Source organism: Cryptomeria japonica, chromosome 4 (assembly GCF_030272615.1).
Source record: "Cryptomeria japonica chromosome 4, Sugi_1.0, whole genome shotgun sequence".
Taxonomy (NCBI): Eukaryota; Viridiplantae; Streptophyta; class Pinopsida; order Cupressales; family Cupressaceae; genus Cryptomeria; species Cryptomeria japonica.
The window spans coordinates 39,852,510-39,869,331 of record NC_081408.1 but is presented as its reverse complement, the minus strand read 5'-3'; the positions used below and the strand labels follow the sequence as shown (position 1 = coordinate 39,869,331).

Genomic DNA, 16,822 nt, shown 5'->3' with positions numbered 1-16,822 from the left:
AACCTAAGTGTGAAATTGTACCACCCTAGCAAGAGTGTACAATTTATGACACTACAACACATTCATACTATTTTAGTTCATCCTTATTGACAAGGTTACACCTCTCAACATAATTAAATGTTTATCTACGCCTGCATGGATAGGTGAGTTTGCTTGGGCCATGGGTTTACTCCCCATTGGTCTCAGGTTCGACTCCCTCCTAGGTTAAGAGGGGGGGACTACTTGCGGGTTGTGAATCCTCCCCACAGGGTAGCGGGCATACCCCTGTCGTTAACAAAAAAAACAAAAAATATTAAATATTTATCTACAAAATGTATTGTTGTTATGTGGACAAATAGTATGCTTATGTATAAAACTACTATTCTTATGCATACAATTAATGGGGTGACAATATGTATGCATTAAAGTTATTCCTATTATATGTTTGTCCTATGACAAATGTAAAAGGCAACTATAATAAATACATTGTGAAGACAAGGGAAAAAAATGAAAACATGAAAATTTGAGTGCATAAATGGACTCTTTTACCTTGTTTTTTCTTTTCTCTTTTGATTAAACATAAGTGAAGTGTATCCAATGGCTCCACTTGATGTGTTCTTTCTGATGTGTTGATGGATTGAATGTGGTTGTTTAGTAGACCAATAGCATGATGTTAAGACTAGGATGATAGATCAAGAAAATGGCAACATAAGAATATAATTAAGATGGATGACTAAATGAATAGCATGAGGATAGCATAAGAGTATCAAATGGGATGTGAGCCCTTGAATTTTTAAATTTTTCAAGAGGAAAAATGGAAAGCCAATACATATTTGTTAATGGAGGGCTAGGATTTGAAGAAGATGGGGATATGGATTGAAGTTGTAATCATGTGACAAATGTCATGTGAGGCTAAGAGCTAGTCGTGTGAAGATTAGACTACAAAACAACAAACACAAATGATACACTACAACTTAACAAACTAAAAACGTGGACATAAATCTTGAAGATGTGATAGGAAGTCTTGACAAAATTTTAAAAAATAGATCCAATGAATACATTGAACTACAATTTAGTTTCAACAGTATGTGTATGTAAAATATGGGAAAAATTACTTTCTTCCAACAATTAAATGTAAGAATCCTCTTATAAATGCAAATAAAGTATATCTTTTAAATATTTATAGGAATAAAACAAGAAGACTCTAAAGCAGATTTACTCGTAGTGAAGGAAACTATTTATTTGCTTTTGATCCCTAATGTTGTTCAAAGGACTTTGACTTGTAGCAGTGGGTACTGGCTCCTTTGCACAATAGTTGTCAAACGTGTATTGGGCAGTGTGGCGTGGAAATGGACTTCAAGGGAAGGAAATATTTTGATCACTCCTCTACATCATTCACACAGCCTTCAATGCCAATTATAGCTTGATGATACCAAATAATAGATTAAATAAAAACTTCATCAAGAGGCCCTTAAAATACACAAACATAATCGAATTGGAAGGCAAAATTTTAGATCTTCATCACAGTTGATTCATCACATTAAGGATCAAAATGTATAACCTGCTCTAAATTTATGTGGCAGACATGCTTAATAAAAATATGCATAAAACCATATGCTTACACAACTAAAAATAGATTGATCTCAATATTATTAGTATTATATGTTAAGAAAACAATGTCTCTAAAAGCTAACAAATTACACAACAAATTTGTATCATAATTATAGTTAATTTTTAGCATAGTCATAAATGACAAATATTTTCTGAATCTTTTAAAATGATAATGTTGTCCATCACTAAAAAGTATTTTCTACTCTAAGTTGTTGTAAGACACAATTACAATAGAATACTTGGAGGGCAAGGTTTACTTAGGTGAAGGCCGTAATAGGTTGTATTGAGTTGGAGGCCACCATAATTGCCCCTGGAAGATTAATGTGGGACAAGTCCAGATTGCCCAAGAATGTGGGTGATTGCAGCTCCAAGGAGATAATTACTGGGAAAGGCTAATAGCCTTGCAATGCCTGGGAAAGGCTACGATATTTTGTGTAGTCTATAAATGTTTTGCCTCTGTATTTTGTGTAGTATATAAATGATTTGCCTTTGCAATAAAGAAAACAGAGTCTGCATAAAAACAGAGCATACTACTACTCTGTTCTTAACCCTGATGTGAAGAACAGAGTAGTAGTATCTGTAAGTCAATTTGTTTATTGTTGTTATTGTTTTCTCTCGGCTATTTTATTTTGTTAATCAGTTGGCTCGGAGGAGACAGGGTAGCTTAAAAAATCCCTCTCATGTTGTTATCATCAACTGTTTACAGTTTGCAAGAAAGGATTGGAAATACGAATTTAGCCCATTTCCACCCAATTTTAATGTTTGAAGAGAAAACATGTCTTTAAACTACGGTGGAAACTTGCCCTCCAAATAATTTTTCTCTAAGTTCACCATCTCAATGGAAGAGCGATTTTGAAATTGGGAGGAATATTTTCTCTAAGTTCAGCATCTCAGTGGGAGGAATATTTTCTCAGCATGACTACTCAAACAGCCTCACTACTGGTCTCATCCAAAAAGTAGGAATAAATATATAAAATGGAAAAGTATTATATCGTATTCATTTAGTACAGTTTATAGTTAGGAAAATATGACTGTTATAGCCTCACTAAGATGGCCAATTTTCTAATGTATGATCTCCTTCAATCAAAGTGTCAATTGTTATATGTATCTGTAATGACTCTCCTATGGAGCTGTCAATTTTGTTAAAAAAAATTAATATCAAAACAAAGAGTATGGATACATTTAACTACATTATTCTAAGTTAAATTTACTAATTTATATTTCATAATATTTATATTAATATAAATTATAAAAAAACAAAATTACATGATTATAAAAGAAAAAATCTTCATCTTTATTACTTTTTTCTCTATTTTATAAAATATTTTATTCATTTAGTAGTTATTCTTGATCTTATAAAGAATAAAATAACCACCATAAAATAAATTCTAGCTACCATTATTAATATTATATAAATTTTAATTTATAAATAATTTAATACTGCACATTTTTTTGACAAAAATTAATTTATATTTTTAATCTAAAATAATAATAAATAAATAAATTTTTATTGTTAATGATAAAATAGTTATGAATTTTTTTTTCCTTAATATAAATCTGTCAAAATAAAATAAAATAATCAATAAACATTATTGATTTTGATTCTTCAAGTTAATTTAAATTAAAATTAAAAAATATATTACATAAATGTTATTTTAAAATTCACTTAGACTAACAAGATGCATCATTAACATTTAGATGAAAGCTAAAATTTGTTTATAATTTCTACCTTGTAATGACATGATAAAAATTTTAATGCTGAGAGGGCACTTCACCTTTCATATTTCCCAATGATTTTACATTCCTTGTTATCCATACAAATTCTTGACTATACCACCTACAATAACAAATCATGAATGGTCAACGTGCTACTTTATTTGATTTACAACTAAAAAATCTAGGCAAACTTTGTACCTGAAATTGCTTAAATTTCTAACTCTCAGGAATCATTGCATATTGCTTTGTCAATCGAGCTTTTTATTAGAGCTATAAGACACATCTTCCAGGCCACTCAATAGGAATAGGGAAATAACAGACTCAAACAAAATGTAGATATAAATAATTGATTGACCTGTCACATTCAAGATCAAAATAAATATCCCACTCTCAATTTATAAGGCAGGCATGATGATACAAGAACAAAACTTAAATTTTACTTAATAAAAATATGCATAAACCATATGCTTGCGAACTAAAAATAGATTGACTTCAATCTTATTAGGTAGGTCAACATCATATGCTAAGTAAACAACTAAAGCTTACAAATTAGCTTACAAACTTCTACCACAGTTGTAGACAACTTCTTGATATATAATTATAGAAGGCAATTATTTTCTAAATCTTTCGAAAAGATAAATGATAATGTCGTCCATCACTTGGAAGCATTTTCTACTCCAAGTTGTGGTAAGACACAACACTCCAATTACAATTGAAAACCCAACTGCAAAGCTCATTCCAAGACCAACTGCCCACCATGTATCCTTCTCTTCTTCTTCTTCTTCTTCTTCATCCATCTTATCAACCTCTATATTTGGCGGACAAGGTTTACTTTGGTGAAGGCCGCAACAGGTTGTATTGAGTTGGAGGCCGCACAGGCCTGAATTGTTTGAAAAGGATGATGCCTCAAATGTGTAGAATTGTCCCCCTTGTGGTATCCTACCAGAAAGATGATTGCAGGACAAGCCCAGGTAACCCAAGAATGTGAGTGATTGCAGCTCCAAAGGGATATTTCCAGACAGTTGGTTGTGTGACAAATCAAGAGACTCCAATTGTAGCATTTTCCCCAAACTCTTCGGGATTTCACCCGTAATATGGTTTCTTGAAATATTAAGAATAACCAAACCCTCGAGCAATCCCATGTCTGGAGGAATTCCACCTGCTAAATTGTTGTTTGATAGATCAATACATTTTACCAGTGCCAATGACCTTACATACTCCAATTCTTGTGCTTTGTTAATGACTGTCACTCGATCCACATAGAAAAGGTCGCTAAAAACTGTACCAGCTTCAAATATTTCAGCTGTTACTGTTTGGTTTTTCATGGCCTGTAAAGATGAAATGGTGGCGGGAATGATTCCTGAAAATTTGTTGGATGAAAGATCCAAGATTTGAAGAAGTGGCAGTGTTGTGACTTCTAAAGGTATTATGCCTTCAAATCTATTTGATCTCAAGATCAAAATCTTAAGCTTTGAAAGCTGCCCTATCCAAGTTGGAATGTTCCCTTTCATTCTGTTATTGCTCAAATCTAGTATCTCCAACTCCTTACTGTTTGCAAGAGAGGATGGGATATACGACTTCAGTCCATTTCCACCCAATTTTAATGTTTGAAGAGAAAGCATGTCTCCAAGCCCCCGTCGCAACTTGCCCTCCAAATAATTGTTCTCTAAATTCAACATCTTAATATAAGAGCTATTTTTCAAACAGGCAGGAATCTTACCTGTAAGCTTGTTATTTGAGAGATCCACAATCTGTATTTGGCATATAGACGGTGGAATGCTGCCGTTGAGATAATTTCGAGAGAGAGACAGATATGGAAGACTAGAATATTCTGTTGGAATGGATCCACTGAGTTGATTCTCTGACACGTCCAGATACAACAGGACATCAGAAAGGAGCGGAAGCTGCCCTTGTAAATTATTGCTATGCAAATCCAGACTCCACAATCGACTTCCCATCACCGAATGAGATGGAAATCCTGTAAAGTGATTATGAGAAAGATTGAGATTCTGAAGAGAATTGACAGCGCATATCCACTGGGGAATATTTCCTGTAAGGCTGCAGTTGGACAAATCCACATCTCGAACCCAATATTGAGTTATTAGGAATGTTGGAATACCGCCTTCCACGTTACATGACCTTAATCCCAGCTTTTCCAAAGAGAATCTTGGAATCCATGTTGGACTGAACTTGGCAGTTAAAAGATTATCGGAAATGTCTAAATGGACGAGCTGGCTGAGATTATCAAGGTGAGACTCTGAAAAAGTCCCACTTAACCGGTTGGAGTGCAGGTACAGGCTATTCAGTTTAGGAAGATTGGAAATGTTGAGAGGGATGGCACCTTCTAAATTGTTGTTGCCTAGATCAAGCCATGTAAGGTAGTGAAGCGTACCGGCGGGGGATGGAATACTGCCATTCAATTGATTGTAACTCAAATCAACATATTGGAGATTCGGAAATGCAGTCAACAGCATTGGGGGAACGGGACCATCCAAATGGTTCTGGGATAGATCAATATAGGCCAAAGGAAAAGGTCTTGCCAACGGAGGTCTATCCCCAAACGGCGGGATGTGGCCTCTTAACACGTTATTATAGAGATCCAATTCTATAAGCGCTGTGAGATTTGCCATAGTAATCGGTATACTTTCAACACGGCAGTCTGAGAGATGCAAGATAGTTAACGAGGAAATGTTGGCAGCAGAGTCCGGAATGGTTCCTCCCATTGCTGTGCCTGAAAGGTAGAGGGTGTGAAGGGAAGCAGAGAGTTGGGGTAGAATGCTTGACAGCTTCCCTCCCAGATGGTAGTTATAGGACAAGTCCAGTAGTTGCAGTCTTGGAAGGCTCAGCAGGGCAGAAGGGATGCTACCAGTAAAACCGTTCCCACCAAGTTGGAGGTGGGTGAGATTGGTGAGGTTGGCAAGGGAAGGGGGAGTTTCTCCAGAAAGATCACACTCGTACATTTGAAGATGGGTGAGAGCGTACATGGTGGAGAGAGCGTTGTCCAACTCATTGCTTTCCACTCTTGACATGTTCACATGGTCCAGGATGAGCTCCCGTAAATCTCTCATGTTTCCAGTCCACGCCCGTATGCCCACCATTCTCAGATCATAGTTCGATAGATCCAAGTAGTGCAAAGTAGACATGTTCCCCAGCTCCCTGGGAATATCTCCACTAAATCCAGCCTCTGATAAGTCCAAGTAGCGCAAACTCTTGAGTCTGGCCAATCCAGGAGGGATGGGAACTGCAGAAAAGTTATTCCAACTGACATCCAACTGCTCCAACTGTTCCAGATTGAACAATGGGGAAAGAACATCCCCAGTTAGATTACTCAGAGGCCTTTTGACATTAGGATGATCACCATCTTCATAAGCATGCCTGGAAGTGTGGAGATCGAGACGAATGACATGATGTGTGTGAGGATGGCATTGGATTCCATTCCACTCACAACAGTTGAAACCATGCCATGAGTTGAGCAATTGATTGGAGGGATCAACAACAGAATCCTTGAAACGCAAAAGGTAATCTCTTTCAGGGCGGGGACAACACCAACCGCCATTGACGTGGAAGAGCAGAACAAAGGCTACAGGTAACCAACACATTTTCATTAGACAGCCTCTAGTTGCTCTTTTTCTGAGGCTTTGAGCGCCTCTAGTTGAATATATAGAGAATGGCTTGAACCCCACTTCACCTAAACCGGCATTCGATTTGTTGACTAGACTTAAAAAGGAAGATTCTGAAAACTCCAAATTCGGTTTCAATGAATTTGCACTAGGGACAAGTCGGGGAAAATTTTGTAGCGTGAACAAGACACAATGTAGGCCCATCGAGAAAAATAAGTTGAGGTGTTTGCTGCATGAAATTTGTATGAAATTTATTTAATTTTCTGCATGTTATGGAGATTCAATTATGTTGTATGTTGTTTTGGAGTCAAATCTATTGATCTATGTTTTATGAATAGTGGAAGAATCCATCTTTAATGATAATTAATGATCCACTTAACATCTAGATGAATATTTTTCACTTAATTTTTTTGGGGAGGGGATTGTGAATAGTTTATTATTTATTTAATGTAAATTCATTTTGATTTGATTTTTAAAAGTTTTTAAAAAGCTTGAGACTTCAAATATTATTTTGTAAAAATTTAATTGTTTAATTTTAGAATAATTTTTTTAATTTTTTACATATTATTATTATTATTATTTTCAGATTTACATTATTTGATTAATACATATAATATATTAACCATTAATTATGTATTTATAACTTTATTCTAATAAATTATATGTTTTTAAATCTTAATTATAATTTATTTTAATAATTATTATACTATAATATATAAATAAATGATCTTAAGATATATTATATAAAAAATTTAATAATATTATTATTCAAATTTTTAAAATATATAAATATATAATCAATAGTAAGTTTTTAATAAATATAATTACTTTTTAAATAATAATATTAATTATTATTATTCATATATATAAATTGAATTAAATAAATAAATAAATTATGAATTGATATCTTCTTTTGATAGATTTGATTTTACTTTTAACTTTTTAGGTTTACTGTTACGTGTAACTTTTAATATAAATTTTAGCTTTAACAATTTTCATATAATTTATTTTATTTTTAACATTTTATTTGAATTACAATTTTAATTTTCAAAATTTAATTTTTTTAATATTAAATATATTTACACTCAATTTTAGAATAAATTTGTATTTGTTAATATTGAATTTATCTTGCAAAATGGGATCCGCAACTCGCAGGGGCGACCATGGTTGGCAAAGGACACCCAACTATAGAGCTTCCCCTCCGAAAATCGAAGGCATTGGTAGAATGGACCTAGGATCTTTGCTAGCATATCTAAGAGTTAGTCTCTCCCTACATTTGTCATGGGTTCAAATAGAATGCCTATTGGCAAGGGTGGTTGGGCTGATATTCAAAACATCAAGAAACACTCAAACTTTGATGCTAAGAGAAAAAAGGGTGCCCTTAAGGAAAAATCATTGCATGGAGCATCTAAGGAACCTCTTTATGTTCGAAGAGGATCATATCCTCATAGGAAGTCACTAAATCAAATAAATGGTGGGAATTGGGGAAAGATGCAGGGTATAGGGGAAAAGAAGAGGAGGGTTCCCAGTTATTAGGGTTATCATAAAGATGAAGGACTCAAGCCAAGAAAGAGTTATGGCGATAATTCTTTTATAATGCCATCTAATCCTATAGCTCCAAATGCTAATCGATTAAAGGACAAAGCTTTATTGGTGAAGTGGTGTGGTGAGGGCGGAGATGTTTTAGAGATAATGGTCTGGTGAAGGAAAGCCTACTTAGGAAAGATAAGTATTTGACCCCTTAAGAGTGCTTTTTCTTCTTCTTCTTCTTTCCTTCTCCTTTTTTTTTTTTCCCTACAGAATGCATATGTCTGAATTTGAAAATCAAATTTTTATATGGAAATCCATCTTCTTCAAATATTTTGGCTTTCATTGAATCAATTGGACCCCCAACTTCGATCCCACAAAATATAATTTCAAAAAATCTCCAAAATGGCTTAGTTTAGTAGGTTTACCTATAGAAAGTTGGAATGGGCAAGCTTTGATTAGAATAGGAGATGCCCTAGGCTCCTTTTTGGGAGTAGAAGAAGACTTCCTCAATGGAAAATTAAGGGATGTGGCAAATATTTATGTGGAGATTGACTCAAATATGGGAGTCTTTAGAGAATTAGATATATTATCAGATTGTGATAGATGGCATCAGAAAGTGAAAGTCTTGGATGATAAGCAACCTAGAAGGTGCCCCTTTAGGGTAAAATCAATGGCTAGTTGTTTAGGAGTCAACGAGAGCTTAGAAGGGATGAGGATGCTACATTTGGAATTAGATGTTGATACCCAAAAAGAACCTAAGGCTTTTGGGGGCTTGATAGGAAGCATAAAAGGAAAATCCCCACTAATTGGAGAGGAAGATAGTAGGAATACTCTATCAACCGTTTGCCTTCATGAAAAGGAAGGAGAGGGAAGAAATCCCTAGAAGGATGGGCCTCCATAAAAGATATCACAAACCAAGTTAGGCAAGATAATCTTGATAACGTTAGAGAAGAAGGAAAACAATTGGAATTGGTTAAAGGCATAAAAGAGTCAGTGAATGCTACATAGATGCATTTGGGAGAAGGAGGAAGATAAACATATAGATGAGTTGAGGGATAATAATTGAGAGGAACTTAATCAAATTAAGAGTGAAACTGGTGCTCTAATTCAGGGAATCAACCATCAACTGTGTTTTATATCCTCAAAGGGTGGCCAATTGGGTTTTGAAAAGATAAAGGTTGAGGAGACTCAACTACAAAAGGAAGCCTCTCTTGTTAATGGCCTAGATTTTGATCAAAGGGAGGACCCATTGGCTCCTAGTTTAGATAAGGAGGGAGAAATTCAAAAGGTTGTAGGACTAGAATCTATTGTCGGAGAAGAAGAACGTCTTTCCCTAGAAATGGAAGCAGATAGTGATTTCTTTGGTATCTCTCAACCACAAATTGAGGAAAGTGAGGAGGAGTTGAAAGAAAAACAACTTTTGATTCAAATGAATTTGAATTTAACACACACTGGCCAGAGAGACAAGTCACGAAACAATTTGTAGCATGAACAACATACAATGTAGGCACATCGAGGAAAATAATAGAAAACTATACATGATCATTATCATTGGAGAGTATTGCACAGGATCAAAAAGCCATCATGTCTTGAAAGAGGAAAAGAATCCATTACCATTATTTTAGTTTTATTTATTTCAAAATTATCTTGTGTTAAAGTTTAACTATAAAAAATTTATTGATTTTTTTCACAGTAGTTGATTGGTTAAATTTAAGAGTTTAAATGGTTATCATCAATTTCCATTCTTCACATATGAATAATTTTTTAAAAAGTCCAAAACCATCACTTTTAAATCTATGAATTCAAATATTGATGTTTCGCAGAATGTTCCATTTTCACATGATTCCTACCCACCTACCAAAACAGAAGTCGTTTCCAAATATCCATTTCGTGGGGTTACCCAATTTGCATCAAGGACGATAATTTGACAGTCGAAATAGACAAGTTCATGAATAGACATGTCCGGTGCATCGCGTAATAAAATTGGTGCAGTCAGACGAGCTAATAATTGCATGAGAAGGTACACGACTACCAAAAATTTTGTAATTACAATTCTTAAGAGATGAATTACTCTAATCAACCGTCTTCACCTAAACCGGTATTCGATTTGTTGACTAGAAAATGAAAGGAAGATTCTGAAACGTGCATATTTGGTTTCAATGAAAGGGACAAGTCAGGAAAAAAATTGTATTTCATACATATTTAAGCCGAAGGCGTCTTCTACTATGAAATGGACAGGGAAATTTTTAAAATCAACGGTCCAAAACTTAACATAAGCATGCAAGATGATCACAGTGTTTTGGACCATTGGATCTTTTTTGCCCTCTTTTTTCGTCTGCCGTTCGCTGAATTCCAAAGAATTGCAACTTGTGCCCGAACGGTACTATCGCCAGTAGATTATCTTGTCATCGTTTCCACCGCCTCTTTTCCCCATTCACGTTTCCTTGAAAGACTCAAATGGACTACCTACTTTTTCATATGAACGATTGAGATTCAAGGATATACCATGCAAGACGATCAAATAAATTATGACCGTCTATTTTCTACTGGCTGTCAGGAAAAGTAGTTTCGACGGTGAAATGCCAGTGGAGCAGTTTGAAAATGACCTGTGAATATTAAAGAAAGGATGAGCAAATATTGTGGTCACATCACGAACCGTACGCGACAGAATCAAAACGCGGCTTCTTAGTTAAGATCCCACCAACTAGGTAAATGATGGGCCCCCATAAATATTATTGTCAAGTGCATTAATAGCGGTCATTCATTTTCCGTCATAAATATCGATCGCTTTTTTACTGGTCGTTTGCTAACCAAAGTCATGTTTCCGTTCACTTTCCGTCAGAAATGTGATGACATTTCAATATGCTAGCGAATGAAGGCAGCCTTGGTTGCTTTTCCGATTAGCGCAATGGGATTAAAATAGGAGGAAATTGGGTCATTGTCAATTGCGCAACAATAAATACAACTTAGAATGAAATGTTACACCTAGGTAAGTGGTTGTTTTTTATGTAAAAAGAGTTAAAATATGTTCAGAGATATGGTCATTCTAAATTTAAATATCTCTGAACATATTTTAACTCTTTTTACATAAAAGGCAACCACTTAGAAATATGTTTAAACTTGTTCAATACATATCTATGATAAATAGATTTAGTTTTTTAATTTTTGTTTTTAAAGATCATTAATTAATTCACAAAATTGAAAAATTTATATAATTAAAATAAATATATTCACACGTTAAAATTAAAATTAATAGCAAATTAAAATATAATTGATGAATGTAAATAAATATAACCATTCTATACACTTAAATTTAATTAATTAGATGTTATTAATTATATATTATTTTATATAATGTAAATTTATACTAAAATAATATTAAACTTATATTTATTTATTTATTATTTTGTATTGTATATTATAATAGAACTGATTAAATATTATAAGTATGATATTTCAATTGATTCAAATAACTCCTCTTGAGATCATTCGTCTCTCTCTCTCTCTCTCTCTCTCTCACACACACACACACACACAATGTTTCTCTCTCCCTATCTTTATTTCTTCTCCCCCTCTCTCTATTACTTGTATATATCACCTTTATCTCACACTTGCTTCTCTTTTCAAACATAGCCCAGAAGCACAATATATGAATATATATAATAACACTCTTTCACTATGCGACACCATCTCATTCTTCTGAACTAGATAAACATGATGGGGACGAATTCCATAAACAAAAACAAATGCCAAACAATTCTACCCATAGAAGTGACAGGAACTCAGAAATATACTACAACTCATAGACTGATAGCACTTTTAATACTCTGTCAACAAAGGATGAAAACTACTATATGATGACAATGTTTTTTCATAGCAACAGATACAAATTGTTAAGACAGAAAATTCAAAAATGTAACCAAATTTACAGATGTAGAATAGATTTAACTACGCAAAAGATATACAGTCACGTAAATCAATTTGCTTATACAATCAATGGCCTTATCTTCACTTTGGCAAAGACGTTTTCAAACCAAGTGGGCTTCTTTTACAATTACAGTGGCATCCTCAGACCAATACATTACCATAAGAGTCAACCATGGAAAGAAGAAAACCATTACCAAACGATGCACGTATTATCTACAAAATGAGGGTCAGAATTATAGAGCATCGATTTCAAAACCTGTTATTTGATTGCAACTTAAACTTCCTTTAAAACCAATGTCCCCCTCTTCAATCGATCCCTTCTAGATATAGATTAAATTGATATACCAAAGCCTCTTTTGTTTTACTCAACTCATTCCAACTGCCATCTCTCCCTCGTCCATAGCTCTCTGTTTTGTCCCAATAGCTTGAAGATTCCTAAAACTTGCACCAAGTTTATAAAAAAAAAAAGACAATTGCAAAGTATTTGATCCAGAAAAATACTCAGTTTTAGAACTCATGTTTTGATGTACTTACCACAAAAGTATTGCAGGCTAGCTATCCTTGTTTTAACGGATGTTAATATTCAACTAAACTTAAATTAATGAAAAAAAAAACATCCTAGCTAGACTTCTTAAGGAATAAAATAATATAGTTAATTTAATTCAAGCATAGTAGCTTTTATATACATTTTGTATAATATCAACATTATGCCTTTCATTTGATTCTTCTATAGATTGTTTTATTATTTTGAAATTGAGGATAAATGAACTTAAGCTCCTCCTCTTCTCAGCATAATCCCTTAATCAATGGCTATGAATATGACATTTTTTAAATCTTTAATTATGAGTTATTTTATCTTCAATTTCAGTCTGTGTCACGACTTCAATCTAATACATAGATTGATCATATACAGAGGTTAATCATCAGAACTCAACAATCAAACATTAGAACTCGCACACTATAGATAATCATGTGATAAGATAATCAACAACATTAGTCTAAGAAACTTTGTAATTCTTTATTTTATTATTATATTATCTTATACATATTAATATATTTAGAATGTGATTATCAACACACAAAAGTCATTACAAGGGTGCAAGGTTGTATAGATTTTACTACAATTTAACCTTAAAATGTATCAATATTCAAGAATAGATAGTCAACATAGTATCTTCATGGTCATAAGGTTGTATGTGAAGCTAAAGAAAAACAAGTACAAACAAGTTAGATATAAGATACAATAGATCACTCACAATAAAGTCAAACCAATAAATAATTAATGGCATCATACATATTCAATTAAAAAACATACCTCATATGCAATTTCTAACTAGCTTCCTTGACACTCTCTCTACAAAATCCCTAAAATGTATTATATCTTGAGAAGTGAATAAGGGAACTAAAGGATAGTGCATATGTGATGAAAAAAATGAGGTTGTACAAGTCAACTATGAATAATTCAATGTTTTGTGAAAACTATTACAATTGGTTGAAAGATAATTTACCAAAGGTAGAGCCACCATACTAGGTGTCAACCTATGTTGAAACATCTTTGTTGATGAGTTAATTACAAATTGGCCCAGACATCTCTCTCTCTCTCTCTCTCTCTCTCTCTCTCTCTCTCTCTCTCTCTCTCTCTCTCTCTCTCTCTCTCTCCATCTTAATCTTTTTCTCTCCCTCCACCTCTATATCTCTCTCTATTTGTCACCCTATTCCTATCTCACTCTATCTTCATCTCTACCTCTATCTTTTCCTCCCCCCTATATCTAGATATGTCTCTCTCTCTTTACCTATTCATATATCTCCATTTCTACCTCTCATCCTTCTTCCTAGACCTCTACTTCTATATGTCTTTGCCTCTCTATCTCCCTCTCTATATGTTTATCTCTTCAATATTTATGTCTCTCTCCCCCTCTCTCTCTCTCCATATTTATTTATATCTCTCTCTCCCTTCCTCTCTTCCCCTATCTCTAGACATGTCTTACTCTTTTAAATCTATCCATCTATATTTGTCTCCCTCTCTTTTAAATCTATCCATATATATTTGTCTCTCTCTTCTACTCTCTCTCTCTCTCTCTCTCTCTCTCTCTCTCTCTCTCTCTCTCTCTCTCTCTCTCTCTCTCTCTCTATCCATTTTCATATCCATCGCTCTTCCTCTCTTCCCTTATCTCTAGACATGTCTCACTCTATTTATCTATCCATCTCTCTCCCTCTCACTATTGCAAACATAACATGAGACTTTTGGTATGGATTCCAATCATCTTCTTGATTCAAAGGTTTTATTTCACTTATGTTTGGTTTCCTGTAATGAGTGCACAACTCACTTAAATCTATCACTTCTTTGTTGGGACTATTATTGCATTAGCAACATCATTTTCTAAATGGCCTTTATTAATTTACCTCATGTACTTCACAAATGTATGCAAAAACAGACGATTTTTTTTTGTAATTGACCTTCCACACCTATTCGGCATACCCATTGCATACCAAGGTGCAATTGCTAGTTTATCATACATGGGCATTACTTACATAGATTTTTGAGTTGATAAAGAAAAAGAGAAAACAGGGGAAATGGAGGTGTTTGTTGTATTAAATTTATTTAATTTTCTTTTGCACAATTTGAGGTTGGTTCTCCAAGAAATGTTATTTTTTAATTTTCTATTGTCTTCTTTTCACATAATAGAATGTGAAGTTGGAAAATTTTTTTAATAAGTAGAAGAACATATTTTCCACAACAAATCAAATTACAATATTGCTATTGAGATTCAACTATGTTGCATTTGAGTCAAACTTATTGACCCATTTTTCATGAGTAGTAATCCATACGAACCCATCTCTTGTTGGCATGTTTGTTCAAAACTTAAATAAAGAAATGGCATTTTACTTATAAGTTCAATATTGTGCTAGCACATCTGATAAAATCATTAAAAAGAGAATAAACATGAGAAAATATCACATTTCTAAGGGTCTTGTGAAGATTTTTAAAGATAACAAAGATATCCATCTACATCTAGTGATAAATCTTGTCTTTGGAAAAAAAAAAAAAAAATTGTCAATAATGGTATAGTGGACACAAAGCCTATGCCAAAAATATTGTAGCATTATAAATTGTGCTCTCCATAATGAATGGTTGCTTAGCACTTATTTCATCTAGGTGAAATATGTTTTACTTAACTTTTTCTTTTTCTTGATATTGTGAATAGTTTATTATTCATTTAATGTACATTTATTTTGGTTTGAATTTAAAAAGTGTGAAATTCCAAACATTATTTTGTAAAAGATTTAATTATTTAATTTTAAAATGATTTATTTTAATTTCTTTCTTTTGGATTTTCTACATATTAATTTTTACTATTTTTTAAGATTTACATTATTAGAATAATAAATATAATATATTAATAATAAATTATATATTTATAACTTTATAACTTTATAATTAAAAATTATATGTTTAGATTTTTTAAATTTAAATTATAATATTTTAATAATTATTATATTATAATATATAAACAATTCATTTTAAGATATATTATTTATAAAATTTAATATTTTTTTATTTTTTTAAATATATAAATAAATAATTAATAGTAAGTATTTAGTAAATATAATTAGCTTTTTAAATAATAATATTAATTATTATTATTTATATATATAAATTAAATTAAATAAATAAATGAAATATGAATTGATATCTATTTTAATAGATTTGATTTTACTTTTTTTTTTGTATTAAGTATCATAGAGCAATTATAAACTTACTACAAATACCAACTCCTTTCGAGTAATCTTATTACATATACAAGCTCCTTTTGAGCACAAATACAAGCTCATTTCGAGCACCAAACTAGAAACAACAATTGGAAGATCAAGGGTCACAACTTAGAAATCCACTTTAAACAATGTGACAAATACAACCAATAGAAGACCAAGAGTCACAACTTAGAATTCTACAAAGATGTCCCTCTTGGGAGTTGAACTTGGGTCTCCACATTGAGAACTCAATGCTTTAACCAACTAAGCTCAAACCCCTAGACTTTTGATTTTACTTTTAACTTTTTAGGTTTAATGTTATTTGGTAAATTTTTAATATAAAAGTTAAAATTTTAGTTTTAACAATATTCATCTAATTTATTTTATTTTTAATATCTTATTTGAATTATAATTATGATTTTTAAAATTTATTTGATTTAATATTTTAACTATATGTACACTCAATTTTATAATATATTTGTATTTGTTAATATTGAGTTTATCTTTCAATTATGTTAATATTATTTAAATTATATTTTTCAGATGCATGTTTTATTAATATTTTAATTTTAATAAATTAAAAACAATAGTTTTGTTTTTTATTATTGATTTTTTAAATTATTATTTTATTGATATTTATATTTGCATTTGGTTTAGCTTATATTAATTTTTAATTCAGATTTATG

The 16,822-nt window shown here is 32.3% G+C and overlaps 1 protein-coding gene across 1 annotated transcript in view; it reads right to left on the bottom strand.

Moving 5' to 3' along the window:
* LOC131874869 (receptor-like protein 32) overlaps positions 1-6,905 on the bottom strand; it is a 48,814-nt gene extending 41,909 nt beyond the window's left edge. Inside the window, exon 1 of the mRNA XM_059218800.1 lies at positions 4,017-6,905. Coding sequence (XP_059074783.1) covers positions 4,017-6,905 — 2,889 coding nt within the window. The remainder of the gene's footprint in view (positions 1-4,016) is intronic.
* Positions 6,906-16,822: the final 9,917 nt, after the last annotated feature.